This window comes from Rhinolophus ferrumequinum, chromosome 22 (genome assembly GCF_004115265.2).
Source record: "Rhinolophus ferrumequinum isolate MPI-CBG mRhiFer1 chromosome 22, mRhiFer1_v1.p, whole genome shotgun sequence".
Taxonomy (NCBI): domain Eukaryota; kingdom Metazoa; phylum Chordata; class Mammalia; order Chiroptera; family Rhinolophidae; genus Rhinolophus; species Rhinolophus ferrumequinum.
Window position 1 is genome coordinate 26,027,689 of NC_046305.1, and position 16,316 is coordinate 26,044,004.

Sequence of the window (16,316 nt, forward strand, 5' to 3'; positions counted from 1 at the left end):
GATGCAGGCCAGGGCAGGCAAAGGGAGAGGCAGCCTGAGTGTCATGCAGGGCAGCCTGCGGGGTCTCATGAGGGGTCTCTGGTCCCGCTCCCCACACAAGAACGCAGGATATGGCGAGGCCAAAAAGGAACACCCACGGAGCCATAGGTAGGGAAGTCATACTACTATGGTCTCGCTGGGTTTACCCGACGTGCGACCTGCTGTCCGCTTTGCTGCCAACCGACCGACTCTCCTCCACTCTCCTCCACTCTCCTTCAGTCTCCTCCTCTCTCCTCCTCTCTCCTCGACTTCCCTCGTAGCCGCGGCAGTTATATTAGTGGCCAATGGCTCAATGGTTACAGCTGATGGCCAACCAGCCACAGCTGATGGCTATCTACTACCTGAGCCAGCACCTTTCCACATGAGGCCGAGAGCCTGGAAACTGCTTTTTGGGGCTCTGTCCCCACACTGAGGATGCTGCTAAATGCTCGCAAGTTGTGGGGTTGGGGTGGGGTAGGGACCAGCTGGGTTGCGGTTTCCCTGAAGGGTAACTTTGATAATCTGCTGCATTTCAATGACTACACCAAGAAGGGGTTGGCTCCAAGAAGCAGAAGACATTGTGATGGTGGACTAGTTAAAGAAAAAAAAATATTCGATGACAGTTGTTAAAAATGTAACAAAGACTTTATTCTGGATCATCTGTTAGGCCAGGAGCAGAAACCGCCTTAGGCCCAGAATGTGCTGAATAGAAACCATCTTATCTTAGAAGCCATCTTGTCCACTCCCTGCTTGCTTGTACCTGCTGGCTTGTATTTTTCTCACAGGAGCCCATGATCAACGGACCTGAACATTCCAAGACAATGGACAACAGCATGGGAACCAGGATATGGAGAAGAGGACATGGCCACACCCCGAAACCCTCAGTTGTGATGAACAAAGCCACAAAAAGCCCCTGAAGCATTGAAAAGGATCAGCCTTGTTTACCTCTCCTTATAAAATTCCATACCCCTCTTGCTCGGAGAGGTTATGATCTTTTCTAACCTGACCTCCCGCAGCTGAAACACGCCAAATAAATTTTAATAGACGAATTTTGGTCTCCCGTGACTCATTCCTCCGGCCATTCCTAACACTATCATGATAAGTGTAGGGACTGTTGCAGTGGGATTTTACAGTGGGGAGACAAATGGGGCTCAACTCTGAATACAGTGTGGGCAAGTTGAATTTAGAGCCAAGAAGTAGGGTGAAGGTTAATGGATGGAAAAGTACTAAGAGGAAACAAGGGGGTAAGAAGGATTCTGGATAAAAAAACCTAACAGGATTCTTGTTGAAGACAGGCCAGGGCGATCATACATCTCCTGGGGAATGGTGGGGAAGGAACCTGATCGAATATCGAGGGAAGTGTGGTTCTGGTTAAACTGACTTAGCAGGGGTCTTGCTAAAACTAGATTTCACAAAGAAGTGTGCAGATGGGCCTGGGAGAAGGTGCAGGAACCTGACTAAAGTTTGGTTGAGTAAAGAATCTTTGTCAGGCCTCATTCAGGTGGATTTGAGGACATTTCTGTTGGAGGATGGCAGGTTTCCTGGGGAGGCTTCTGTCTCTCACACTGTGGCCTGGGGCCACCATTGAGTTCCTGAGGCTGAAGAGAAGTCCCCCATGAGAGGGGAAAGGAGGCTGCCCCTCAGCCCCCCAACCCCCATTAGATGTGAGGTTTATAGAGAACATGGACATCAATGAGGAAGGTGAGGCAGGGCTGCAGGAAGCCAGTGAGGGCAGCAGAAGAAAAAGGAGGAGGGGGCAGAGGGCAGTATGGAGAGGAAAGAGGTATAAATAGGCATCCCTGCTGCCCCATCAATCCCAAGTGGAGACCCTGGAACAAGTTTTCTTACTTCCAGGTAACCGAAGGGGAGCTAGAGCTGCAGAAAGAGCTGCAAAAGGCCTGCAGGCTAAAACAGCTGCAGCAGCTCAAAGACAATGGTGAGTAGGTGAGGGGCAATCTCATGGCTTGATACAACATTGAATATTGGGTAGGACACTGAAAGTTGGCTTTGTTCGAAAGTGTGTCCGTAATACCTTTCAAATTTCATGCCCACATTTGTAATTTGGATTCTTTTTCATTTGTTTTATTTATGTGTTGTGGCTTTACATTTTTATTTTTTGGCTTAACATCATCTTATTAACAGGTTTCCAGGTTTGTACAGCATCTACAGCATTCTGCACCGTCACAGTTAGAGTTTAAATGTGACCTTTCCCCCAGTCCTCTCTCCCTTCTCCCTTTCCTCCCATGTTAGTGAGTTACTACTGCATTCCGGGTCCTGTTCTTGATGCTGGGGATACACTGGCGAAACAGAAAGTCCCTCTTGGAACTTATTTTCCAAAGGCAGTTATAAAATAACATATAAACACATCGGAGAATAAGTTAATTCCAGAAAGAGGTAAATGCATGGAAGACAATAAAACAAGATGGAGGATAATAAAAAGTGGCATTTTAAATTAGGCGGTAAAGACATGACTTTATGGAGTAGTGACATTTAAGCTGAAAAATGAGTAATATTTAATAAGCTATACAAAATAGGAGGGCTAGAGAGAGAAAGGGAAATTGGATGTTCTAGGCAGTAGGAGCAATGAAAACTCTAAATGAGAATAACTGTTTTTATGAAGCACAAAAGTCAAGGTGGCTGAAGCCCAGAGAGCAAGAGAGAGAGTAGTTTGAGGGTGAGATAGGGGAGAGGAAGCTAAGATCAGTTTATAATGGGCTGTGACAGCTTGGGTAAAGATTTTAGATTTCATTCCTAGCACAGTGAGAAACCACTGGAGCAGAGGAATGGCATACCTATGTTTTTATTTTATTTATTTTTGGCAGTTTTATAAATTTATTTGACAATTGGCAGTTAGTTCTCATCTACATTAACTCTTTATAGATTTTTGAAAAGTGGTGACAGGTACATAGGTAACCAATGTATAGAGCTAATTCAGTGAATCTTCATCCTCATTACGCTTTCTGGACAAATGTACCCGGATACTATATGGGACATTCCTTATTCCTTTGGCTCAGACAGCTTTGTTGAGTTTGGTGTCAACGCGCACATCTGGGGTTCTCATCTCTTTCATGGCAAATTTCCAGAACTCTTTGAGTGCCCGAGGGGCACGCTTCTTGAAACCCATTCCATGGACGCACTTGTGCATGTATAATCCTGTGAATACTATCATCACCCCCATTCTTCATTTAAGAAAGGCACAGAGGATAAAATATTGCCCAAAGGGTGGAGCTGGGATTATTGGCATTAAATCTACATAGGGGACTAGCTCCAGCCCTATGTTTTGCAGGAGCCTACGCCGTTGTTTGCTTTATGTGATAGCCCACAGCATCCATAGTTGAAGCTTGTTTATATAGAATTTGCTCCTTGGTTAGTTACGATCAACTGGCCTTCTCTAATTGCTTCGCTTATCTCATCACAATCCTGTCTGACTAAGCTAAAGGAAACTCAGCCCACCTCTCACTCCAATTTATTTTCAGTGTCCTGGTCAACACTCACAAATGCCATGGTACATTTCTGTGGGATCAATGGCATATCTTCACAAACGTGAAGTAATCTCCACGAGACTCAGACAGATACACGGTAGCTAGCTAGCTACATATGTACAGGTGAGTACGCGCCTTAAAAAGTACTATTTGCCTTAAAAAGTACCTTTGTCAGTACTATTTGCCCGGAACTTTTCCTGCGGTTTCTGATGCAGCCCGCCGGGACAACGCCGCCGAACACACACCGTAGCAAGCACAAGTAGTTTAACTGAATGCCTGAAATTTCTAGCTCACTTACATGTCCTGGGAGAAAATGGCCTCAAATTCTTGCACGTTTTAAAACACGAAGTGAGGATAACATTGTTATCTCTTAATAAGTATCATAAACAAATGATTTCGAGAGAATTTGTTCTTCTTTTTGGTTAGGCATATATATGGACAGCCCACTTGAAACGAACGAGGAAGGCGGGGGAAGAAAGCGGAAGCCGCGGGGTCTTCTAAACTAGAAAGTCTCGGGAGGTAGCGGCAGGCTATTTGCGGCAACTCCCTATTTAGACGCAGTCTTGGAAGCAGGTGGGGAAAAGGTATCGTCACTGGAGCTGAGACCCGGCGGCCAGAGTCCTCAGGGATGAACCTCGAGTTGCTGGGTGAGGAGAGCTTGGCTGCGTCTTAGAGAATCTTTTAGTCCTGGAACATAGGGAATCCCGGCGGGAGGGGACTCAGGCTGCAACCTTAGGTACCTAGGTCTGCGGTGGATCACTTGCTCTCCTGATATGTACGTAGTAGCAGCAGGAGGAGAAAGCTCAGCTTCTGCTGAAGCAGAATGCATCGCCTTTCCCAAGGCTGCTTTCTGATAATTGTGGAGCGAGAGGGATAGTTTGTGACTTGGTTTAAATGACAAGGATCACAGGTGCTGAAGTAGCCCAGAGTAGGCAGGACCAGAGTTACTGGAGAAGAAGGAATCTGAGGAAGTGAGGCTTGAGGTGAAGCTTTGAAGACTTGTCAGGGGTTTGGGTGCCTGAAGAGGCTAAATCTTTTTGTAGAAATACGGGATGCCAAAGGAGGGGAACTTGGAGATCTCCTAGTTGAAGCCCCTCTTGAACAGATGAAAAAGTCTCCGAGTTGTGAGTTATTAAACAAGTAAATGGCATCGTTGGCACTGGAATCCAGTTATCTTGACTGCCTATTTAAGCTCCTGAACTACCAGGACTGGTGTGTAAAATACTGAGGTGTGACTTACAGAGGCAGCCTTTCCTCACGCTCTCTTTGAGTCACTTCCTCCCTACCCTTTACCTAAGTTGTTTAAAAATTAGGTTCTTTTTTCTAGGCTTTCATTAGGTGTTTAGCATGGTAGCCTAGGGATATCTGAAAAATTTCCAGAACTCCTAAATGACTTGTTGTCTTTAATGGCTATGTTTCTCTTGAAAAAAAAAAAAAATCCAGAAGGCTTGTTTGGCTGTCCAAAAGGCTACAAAGATATTTAGGAACTGGTCGGTACCTTTAGGGAGCTTTTTCTTATGCAGGGGAATTAAGTGATATGTAAATATCCATAATGTGTGAACATAGACAGGCATTTAAGACTCATTACCAAGTGATAAGAACATTTAGAAGATTGAATGAATATCTTTGGGGCAGAGGAAGAAAAGTAATCAAGAATTGAAAGCCTGTAGAGGAGTTGGAGTTTTGAGTGGACATTTAAGATTGGTAAAATCCTGACGGACTGAAGTATGAAGATACAGGGAGGAGTGCTTACTAGGAATATATTTGATTTAAGATGTCAGTCATTGAGGAAGACCTAAAGAATTTTCCTGCTTGGCCAGATTGTGGGTACTGTGAATAAAGAGAAGGCCAAGAGATGGGGCTGGTGCCTTCAATTTTGTGGAGGCTGTTGAATGCCCAGCTGAAAAGTTTGTGATTTTTAAGGAAGATAGGGCAGATCCATTGAAGGGTTTTGACCTGGCAAGTAACTCAATCAGAACTATGGAGCTATGGTTTTTAAAAAAGATTTATCTGACAACATTGTTTAGTTGGGTGTTGGAGGGTGTGAAACCATTTCAGAATGCTAGAGTGAGTGATAAAGAAGGTCTGAGCTAGGAAATTGAAAAGACATTGAGGAGGTAGAGTTGATAGAATTTGAGAATTGATTGCATGTAGTAGTGGTGGTGGTGGTGGTGGTGAAGAGAGTGAAGTGAAAAATGATGGGAACCAATAGTGGTACTACTGATAAACATTTTAGGACATTGGTAGAAGACAGCATTGGGTATGTTGAGTGTGGATTTGGGGTTCAGGAGAGGTTTGGATTTATGAAAGAGTTGTTATCCTCCTACAGGTGAGCTAATTGAAACCTTGTGAGTAGATGACCAAGGGAGAAAGTGGGAGGGGCGGAAAAGAAAACTGCTGAGGATAGAATCTTGGACAATTACATATATTTAAGGAATACGAGGAAGAATAAATGATAATAAATTAACTAACGGTTATATGGTACTTACTATGAGCTGGGCATATTTTTGAGTGCTTTCCACGTATTTATCCATGTAGAGGGAGAAAGAATATGCAGGTTGGTGTGGTGTCTTCCATAGAAGCCAACTGTAGAGTAGTTGAGGCTGAAAGCTGAGAAAGAAAGCCTGCTCTGCTAAGTCCGTGTGCAGCTTGGGGCCCCTCAGCAACTGGAGCGGAAGCCAGATTATAGTGATTTTAGGAAGGTGTGGGAGACAAAATGGAAGGAAAGGATTGACCTTTATTTTTAAAAACTAAAGCAGACAGGTGGTTTTTCATTATACAGAAGATTCATGAGCGTGAAACTTAGGAAGGTTAGACAATTTAAAAGAAGGCTGGGTCCAAAAAGATAAATCTCTGTGGAAATGGTTGAGTTTTAAAGCGGGAACGTCAGTGATTGCAGAGAAAAAAGGAGAAAGGAATAGAAGTGTGATTGTGCGTACATACTAAAGGATATGTGGCCAGATATAGAAAATGAATGATATATATTCTTAATACGGACACTCAAGGTACTAATTTTACTTCTGCAACCGCTTTTTGAGCCCTTGCTGTGTTTCAGGCCGTATGCACTGGAGATACCAAGTTAAATAAGAGTTTTTCAAACTTATTTTTCCTGCAACTCACAATACAAATACATTTTTTTTTAATTTATTGGGGTGACAATTGTTAGTAAAATTACATAGATTTCAGGTGTACAATTCTGTATTACATCATCTATATATCACATTGTGTGTTCACCACCCAGAGTCAGTTCTCCTTCCATCACCGTATATTTGATTCCCCTTACCCTCGTCTCCCACCCCCCACCCCCTAATACAAATACATTTTTAATCAAAACCCATTATATATACATACACATATAAGTTTCTCAAATTATACTTAATCCTTGTTATGCTAAGTGTCCTCTGATATCTTCTGATGTAATCACTAAATTGATTTATCCATTTATAGTGGATTTGGTCCTTTTTTTTGGAAAAATATTGAAATAAGATACAGCCTTTGCCCTGGATAAATACATAGAGCTAGGAGGAGAGAAACACAAATAACTGTATAATATGGAACCATATAAATGAGTACATTATGGGAATCCAGCTGAAAGAGCAATTCTGCTTTGTTGGGGTTGGCAGTAGAATTTGAGGATGATTTTACAGAGGAAGTACCATTTAACCCAGACAGTTAAAGATGGAGTAGGAGTTTTCCAGAGGGACAAGTTGGAGAGGTAATGACCAGTACAAAGTACATAGGGGCAAATGTTCTGAGGGCATGAACGTGTGTGGTATGTTCAGGATATGGTTAGTAGTCTGCAGTGGTGCTCAGGGCCGGTTATGTGAGGTGCTGATGGGAAGTTAGCCAAAGATAAATTGGAAAATACTGGTTGAGGTCAGATTGAAAATGCTCTTTAAAATTATACTTACAAGTTTAGTGTATTGTTTAGCAAGGAGATTTTTTAGCAGGTAGGTGACATCATGAGATCTCGGGTTTAGACAGTTGGCTGTGGCAGCTTTGTGAAGGGTTGATGAGTGAGGCAAGACTGGAGCCTAGGAAATGTAGCAATTATGGTAGTGATGACATTGGATGGGGTGGTGGATCATTTCTCTAGATGCCTGCAAGTTGCATTTCTCTAAAAGAAATTCCACCAACGGTGTCATCACTTGTTAGATTGAGGAAACAGAATGGAAACTGGTACTCTGGATCTAACTGTTACAATAGGGAAGAATTGGTTGGCAAGTAGAAAATAACTAATAGGACCATTGGGAGGAAAGGTCCATAAAGTTGAGAGGTCATGATAATCAAGTCTGTAAGAAGGGGGATGTTTAGCAATTTAGAGAATAGACATTACCTCGTGTCATGAGACTGGGAGGCAGAAGGCCTGAAAGGCCTGGAAAGCTAAAAGATAGTTTGGAGAAAGGATCCTAATAGGAAAAAAAGGAGGAGGCACTTGAAGAAACTAATGTGATTGCACTGAAAGCAATCTAAACTCAGATTCTGAAAGGCGTGCAGTAAGTCCTCAATGTCCTTGATAGGTTCTGTGATTTAAGCAAAAGTATAACGAAACCAATTTTATCGTGGGCTAATTGATACAAACAAGTTAAATTCCTACAGCAGCTCATCAACATTATAATGAAATGACATTGAATGAAATGTTAAGGACCTGCTGTACAAAGAAGGGCATACAGCAGAAGGTGAACGTGTGAGGGTGGCACAGGCTTTGAAGGATAGTGTCAGGAAATCTAATGTGATTGGAGGCCAAGATTGTAAAAAAGGTAACTAGAAAAGGTTTAACTGTACATGGAATGTGAAGAGGCAAGAAGTTTTCTGCTTGGTTGGGCTGGATGGTATAATTCCAAAAGTATTCAGGCAACACTCAACAAGTATGTGGTGTGCCTATTACGAGCTTTATAGGCAAAGGGAAATTGGAATGCTTAACTTTTCTTTGCCTTCTCTGGAGAAAAGGATGATTTTTTGGAACAAGTAAAGTGAACATTCGTTGTTGCCAAGATAAGCCCTCAGTGGGTAGAGAGTTTAGGGAGGTCACTTAACTCAATTCTCTTGGTTGAATTACATTTCTTGGCCCTGAAGGAGCTTACATAGCCCTGAGAATAAACTTGGTCATCTTTGAGATTTGGGGAGAAAAAGGAAGACTTGCTGAAAGAATAGGAGATGGGCAAATTCTGACTCTCAATAAAGGGAAGGTGTATTTTGCAAATCATAGACTGGTAACCTTGAGGTCAAATTTGGGCAAGATTGTATGGTTTCTGGGTCAGGCCCCAATTTTGCCAGTTTTTAACTGTGTGAACTTGGGAAGTGACAACCTTTAAGCCCAACTTTTTTCATCTGTGCGTGGATTGAGTGAGATAACATAAAGATGGATTTAGTGCAGAGTCTGACACATAAGCATTAAATACGCTGTAGCTGCTAAAGATAAATGCAGGTTTGAGCACTTCAAACAAATGGTGAACTAGTGGGATTTTAAGCCTGGAAAGCTCATTTATGTTCTTTAATTTCATGCTTTTAAAATTAACAAATATAATACATATTTATCACAATAGTGGACACAATACAAATATGCATGCAGAAAAATTAATCTTTCTCCCTTTCTCCAAATGATAAATGTCTAGTGATGACTGTCTAGAGTTATCCATTTGTACCCTTTCCTTGCTCATATGCATTTAAACATATATGTTGTTAGGGCTTTGTTTTGTTTTTTTTCAGGTATAGAACTTTTTTATATACATTATTTACAACTTTCTTTTTATTTTATTTTAATTTTTATTGGGGAATATTGGGGAACAGTGTGTTTCTCCAGGGCCCATCAGCTCCAAGTCATTGTCCTTCAATCTAGTGGAGGGCGCAGCTCAGCTCCAAGTCCAGTCGCTGTTTTCAATCTTTAGTTGCAGGGGCGCAGCCCACCATCCCATGCGGGAATTGAACCGGCAACCTTGTTGTTAAGAGCTCGCACTCTAACCAACTGACACATCCAGCCGCCCTTCCAGAAGCTCAACGCAGCTCGTTGTCTTCAATCTACCCTCTTTCCCCGAAAATAAGACCTAGCCGCACAATCAGCTCTAATGCGTCTTTTGGAGCAAAAATCAATATAAGACCCGGTCTTATTCATACTTACTGTCTTTTCTTTTTGGTTGTTTTCTTTCCTTGTTGATGTATAAGCATGCTTTATGATATAGATATCAACTCTTATCGGTCATCTGCATTGCACATTTTTTCCTAAATCTTGACTGTATATGCAAAATGTTAATTTTTATGTAATCAAAAAGATTTCTCTTTTCTTTTGCTTTTCCTTACTTGGTTTAGGTTTTACCCACCCTAGATTATGCATGTAGTCTCCTAGATTTTCTTCTAAGATTTTTTTTTAAAAAACATTAATTTACCTGAAACTCCTTTTTGTACATGACGAGAAATTGTAACTTTTTTTTTCCACATGGATAGTCGGTTGTCTTTGTTGTATGTGTTGGCTTTATAAAAATTTAATCCCTGTATAATAAATAAATTTCCCACTAAATTAAAATGCCACCATTATCATGTATCAGTGATATTTACAGTACATTTAGGGAAAAAAATGTACATTTGGCTTTAATCCATGTGGAATTGCATACAATGTATTGATTTCTGGAGCAAGTCATTAAGCTTTCCCATTCCAGAATGTAGATTGTCTATTCATTTGTTTAAATTTTATGGCGTTAACTAAAATGTTATAGTTTTCTTCCTACATGTCCTGTGTCTTCCTTATTGCCTTTTTTTGTTAAGGAGGGCTCAGCTCACAGTGGCCCATGTGGGGATTGAACCAGCAACGTTGGTGTTATCAGCACCACGCTCTAACCAACTGACTTAACTGGCCGCCCCTCCTTATTAACCTTTTTTTCCTTACATATGGCCTTGTGCTCCCCATAACCCTGCTTGACAACATTCTTGCAAAAGGCCCTTGAACCAAAGTGTCCCTAACTAGCTTAGTCTTTTTGTATGTCACTTTCTCTTTATGCGCCTCTAAACTTCTTTATTAACTAGGATGACCCTCAAAAAAAGAAGAAACTGGTTCTTGTTCTTGCTCCCCTTGTGGCCTCCACTAATACTGTGGTGGGGGTCCTCATTAACCACCTGGTGGGTAAGAAAGTCAGGCTCCCCACCGAGCTTTCTCTGACACCAGTTAGCAGGGAAGGGTGCTACTCATACATTTAATCATACGTTAAAATGGTCCCTGGATTTTGGATTCTCTCAATCTTATGTGTGGCTTTCCCTTCTCCCAACACAGCAAGTCACACTCTGTTTCTTCCTGAGTACTTTATATTTTTAGATTGTGGGTTGTTGTTTGTTTTTAATTTTTAAATAAATATCTCCTTTTTGTTTGTTTCTCAACTATGAGTATAGATCTTAACTGTTAATTGGAAAGATGTATAGAATATATTGTTAAAAAAGCAAGTCACATAATATGTGTAGTATTTATTTAAAAAACAAATAACCATAAGCATAGAGAAATACATAAGGCATATACGAAATATATGGAAGTTTTTTACCTGGGTACTCACCAAGGTGGGTTGCAGGGAGGAAACTATCATTTTTTTAATTATAACTTATTATATGTATTCAGTAACTTTAAACGATTTTTTTAAAAAAACCTGTTTGATCTGGTTTCCAGTATTTATTCTTTCATAATTGAATGTTATCAGCTAGTACTATAAGTCTGGTGCACATTAGATAAATCAAGGTAATTACCCTTTTGGGCAATTATTTACCTTGAGTTTCATCTTTCTTTTAGATTTCTTAACTGTAGGGCCTGTGTTTTGTTTTGTTTTGTTTTTTTGGGGGGGGTAAGTTTTAATGTTTTCACTCTTTAATTTTCTATTAGTTTTTATAACGGACAAATTGTAATAAAGTGGTTTTCAGACTTTTTTAAAGCAGTAGACTCCTTTTTTAAATGAAATCTTACTTAGATGCCCTATACATAAAACAACTTTCTTGGATCTGTAGACCTCAGAGTATAGTTTAAAAATCATTGTAATAAAGTCTTTAGAAGTAAATACTGACAAAGGTGACGCTGCTGCTGAAATTAAACTTCTGACAAGCAGGCAGGATCATCATACCATCATCTGGGGCTGAAATGTTTATTACTACTAATGGATAAATACCAAATTCAATGTAGGAGAAGCATTCAGGGATGCTTGTACCAAAATGTTGTTTGCTTAAGAAATTAATATAAAGAATTGTGTGTTTAACCAACTATCAGATTATGTTACAGCCTAAATGCTATTATTAGTAAGGGTTCACTACTGGTTCACTGCTGTTAATAAAGTTTTTAGAGAATAGTTGGGACTTAAGATAATTTGACTAATTTTATTTTTAAAAGTTTGTTATTTAAAAATAACCATAATAATTCTATTACATGTTTATATAAATTAACATTTTTATGAAAAATAACATTTTCTAAAAAAAAATATTTCGTGAGAAGAATGACACTATTTTACAAATCTCTGTAATGTTTGCCTAAATCGAAGTTGGCAGAATTCTCACATCTGCTTCTGCATTCACTCTGTTGTGATACCACAGGTCGTACAGCCTCAGGAGAACTCCTATATAAACTTAAGAGATAATGAGAGTAAAAAGGCAAGTACCATCTTGGTGTGATAATGAAAATAGGTGTGACCTTCGAGTCCCTGAAAGGGCTCAGTTCAACAGGCACACTTTGCAGACCACTGCTATACACCATTCATGAGCTGTGAGATCCCTGGGATGTTGCACATGTTCCATCAACTCTCTTTCTTTGCTTTGTTGCAGAGTCCTTTGGGCAGAATTATCCAGAGGTAAGAGGATAGTATTGTTGTGATTTTAGGAACATGGTACCTCACTAGCTTTTGTGTTAGAGTGGAAAAATGTGTTTTGATCCTTTTTTTTTTTTTTTGACAACAGAAACATTAAATGTGATGATACATCTTTTGCTATAATATGGAACTAAATGTTTAATTTTGAGCAGGGGGGAATAGACAGGCAATATTGGCTGGAAATGCCTCCATAATGTTATATATCTTATAGTTCATTTACCTTTAAATTAAATAAAGACCTTGAAGGATCACAAACAGTACCATCACCTACCTGTACATAGATTGTGTGCTTTTCTAGTTTTGGTCAATGTTTTTAGATAGTAATAATCAGTATGTGTGCTCTACGTGTGCTTTACATTTTTAAATGTAAAAATATTTTGTAATACTTGGAATATGTTTCAGTGTAGTCATTATAGTTATTTTAAATGGCTTGATATTAATATAAAATTACTTGACTTTCCTACTGTTACACATGTAGGCTGTTCCAGGGTTTTTGTTTTAAATTATCTTTTCTTGGGATAAATTCCCAAAACTATGATTACTGAGTAAATAAAAAGACTCTTTTAATGGATCTTATTATATTTTGCCTAATTGCCCTTGAGAGTGTGTGTACAAAGTTATAGTGGTAATATACGGGAATAATCACATCTGTTTCCAAAAATTCTATTAGTTTTTATAAAAATTTCTTCATTTTGTCCAGTTTAATAGGTGTAAGAACACACACAGAGATTGTTTTGGTGTACATAATTTAAATTCAAGAGAAGTGTCATAGGTGGTAGAGAACCTTTAAAAAATAATCTGGATACTTGGGTATTATTGTCTATATTCTTGTGTTCGTTTTAATTTTTAGGAAGCTGATGGAACTTTGGATTGTATCAGCATGGCCCTGACTTGCACCTTTAACAGGTGGGGCACGCTGCTTGCAGTTGGCTGTAATGATGGCCGAATTGTCATCTGGGATTTCTTGACAAGAGGCATTGCTAAAATAATCAGTGCACACATCCATCCAGTCTGTTCTTTATGGTAAGGAATTTTAGTATTAATATGTTTAATATGAATTAAATTGGGATGGTGTTTGTGTAATTGCCAATCTCATTGTAGATATTTTAGTATTCAGAGTTTGAAGTATTCAGCCATTAGTAATATAATTGCTCATAGCTTATATAGAACTTGAATCCATGCTGTGCTTGAATCTCCTTTGTGATGAGAAATGCAGTGTATACTCTGGGTCTATGTCAGGCTATGTCTGAGAATATTTCAATACTGAAAAGAGATATTTACACATCGCAGCCATAGTGATATCTTTGATAATGATCTTTCGTTTAAAATAAAAAATCTTTGTTAGGAGAGAAGCTTGAAAGTCATCTAGTCCTGCCTTGTCCAGGTTCTTGAATTCCATCCATTTTAGTTATCACAAGCATGTCCATTCCTTCATTGAGCTTGCTATGTTACTAAGGCTTTCTATCAAATACGCATATATTGATCTGAACTCTGGTTATATATATATTCCCATCGATTTCTTTCTTACTATCTGAGAATATTTACTTCAGAAAATCTTATTTTGGGGCAGCACTTCTTTGAAATGAACTTGGGGCCAAAAAAAGCACCTAATCAGATCTAGATTAATTAAGCTGTAGCATACTTCCTTTGTCTAGATAGAAGCATCCACTGGATTATAAAGTACTGGATTGGGAAGAGGCCTGAATCCCAGTCTAGGCTTAACCATTAATGAATTTTAATGAATTGGTGGCTTTGGCCAAAACCTTTCTCTAATATGCAAAATTAGAGCACCAGCCTGGATGATCTCTTAGGTCCCTTCTAGCTCCTTTGCATTTAATTTTTTTTATTATGCTTTTGCAATAAAGATTTAAACAGATACATATATTTTTAGCAGCTTTATTAAGATATATATAATTCATATACTGTAAAATTCACGCAGCTAAAGTGTACAATTCACTGGTTTTTATACATTCACAAAGTTGTACAGCTGTCATCAGTCTAATTTTAGAAGTCCTACCTATTAAAATATGCGTATATTTCTATTATAAAATAGTATATAGTCATTTTCAAAATTATGGAAAATAACGCATAGTAGAAAAAAACTAACATCTCCCGTAGTTCCATTACCTAGATATTACTACTATAAAAATTTTGATGTTTCTATATATTAAAAAGCAGAGTTTGTAATTGTGCTGTATTCTGTTTTATTTTTCTCTTCCCTAACACTGACCAGACATTTTCCGCTTGCATAGGCTTTAAAAACTTTTTTATGGCTATATATCTTCTGACAGATAAACCACAATTTACTTAACCATTTTTGTTTTGTTTCTCTTCTACATAATCTTTAGTGAATGTCTTTGTGCATAAAGTTTTTCTCTCATATATTTATTCATTGAAACATTGAATATAAATTATATTTCGGGTTCTGTAGACATTGGGCACACACAAAAAAGCAAGGAGAACTTCTTGATTAGAAGGAGGAGGTGTATATACATACAGGTGCATGTTCTAAAGCTTCATAGGTCCTGTACAAGAACTATATTTGAGATTTAGTGGATATTTGAGATTATTTAACATATACATATATATATATCTGGGGATGCCAAAAAATGTATACAAGTGGACACTTTGGTCAACGTTGCTCAAGCAGTAGTTCACCGTAATCAGAAGTGTCTGGACTCTGATGGTAACTACTTTGAGCACCTCTTGTAATTGCAGAAGTCAAACGTGACTTGTATTCATGTTTCGTTGTTGGTATATAGTGAGTATTACAATTTTAATACAGTTTTTTCCTTTCTTAAACTGTGTGTATATTTTTTTGGCACTATGTATACACATACACATATATGTATATATATAGTATCGCATAGTATATAGGCATCATAATTATTTAACTGTCCCCTAATTTATGGTATATATAAATATAGTTATATATTATAATTAGTAGTTACATGCATTTTGTGGGGTTTTTAAAATTCAGCCTCCTTTTTTGGAGTATAACTTTATTATTTCATTTGTTGTGTAATATTTGAACACAAAGTTTCACCAAGAGAAGATTTGGGTAGGCCTGATAGCTGTCTTAACTATTAAAGAGCTAACATGTACAAGACAGAAGAATTGGTGCAAGGCGTAGAAGCAGGACTAGTAGGCAATAGGGAAACAAATGTTAGCTTAGTATAGAGGAGAGCTCCCAAGCAAAGGTGCCCAGGGATGGATGGACTGCTCAGGAAAGAATTTATCAGTGATATTGTCCCTGCTTGGGCTTGCTGCCCTCTTCTTGGGGATGCTACAGAAGGAATTCAACACTGGATGGAGGCCATAGGTAGAACTAAATGATCTTTACGATTCTAAGACATACCATAAGTAAAGACCCATCTGTCTTTTGGAAAGAAATAAAATTGTCAGATATGAGAAGGTATGATAATTTCTAATTCTTGATCTTATGGAATTTGGAATTGAAGGATTATTATTTTTAATGGGAGAATCCTTCTTAGTTTTTACCTGTTTATAATTTACTTTTTAAAATTAGATTTCCTTCTAATACAACAGAAATACAGTCATGCTGTGAAAGCAAAAGATATTATAGTACAGAAGTGTTTAAAGAAAAAAAATGGAATTATAGCTAACATTCAGTTCTGTAGTAAAATTGTGGTAAAAAGCTTATAAAAACAGCAACGAAAGCAGTCCCTTGTTTCTTCCCACTGCCAATATTGTCCCATTCTTAGTGTGCATCCATCTTTTTGTATTTCTTTTGATACGTAGTTTCATATTTCTAAATAACATACATATGTCACGTTTTCTTGGTTTGTGAATTTCAGAAATTATCTGTGGATTTCCTATTACAATGTTTGAGTTTTAGCTCACCCTCTTAACCTCCCATCATCCACTGAAATTGGGTGGTCTGCTGGCTTTTTTGTTGTGAAACCTCAAGTTACAGCATCTGTAAGGCCTCTTTTTTAGGTATACTTTTTCTAAAAGGATCCTCTAATTG

The 16,316-nt window shown here is 38.6% G+C and overlaps 1 protein-coding gene across 3 annotated transcripts in view; it reads left to right on the top strand.

Annotated features, from left to right (window-relative positions):
• Positions 1–4,003: 4,003 nt before the first annotated feature.
• Positions 4,004–16,316, top strand: part of RBBP5 (RB binding protein 5, histone lysine methyltransferase complex subunit) — a 31,304-nt gene continuing 18,991 nt past the window's right edge. For 2 of the 3 annotated variants that reach the window (XM_033092948.1, XM_033092949.1), the window contains exons 1-3: positions 4,004–4,147; positions 12,282–12,307; positions 13,176–13,348. In XM_033092948.1, coding sequence (XP_032948839.1) covers positions 4,129–4,147; positions 12,282–12,307; positions 13,176–13,348 — 218 coding nt within the window. In that variant the 5' untranslated portion in view covers positions 4,004–4,128. The remainder of the gene's footprint in view (positions 4,148–12,281; positions 12,308–13,175; positions 13,349–16,316) is intronic. The other variant, XM_033092950.1, reaches the window with a different exon arrangement.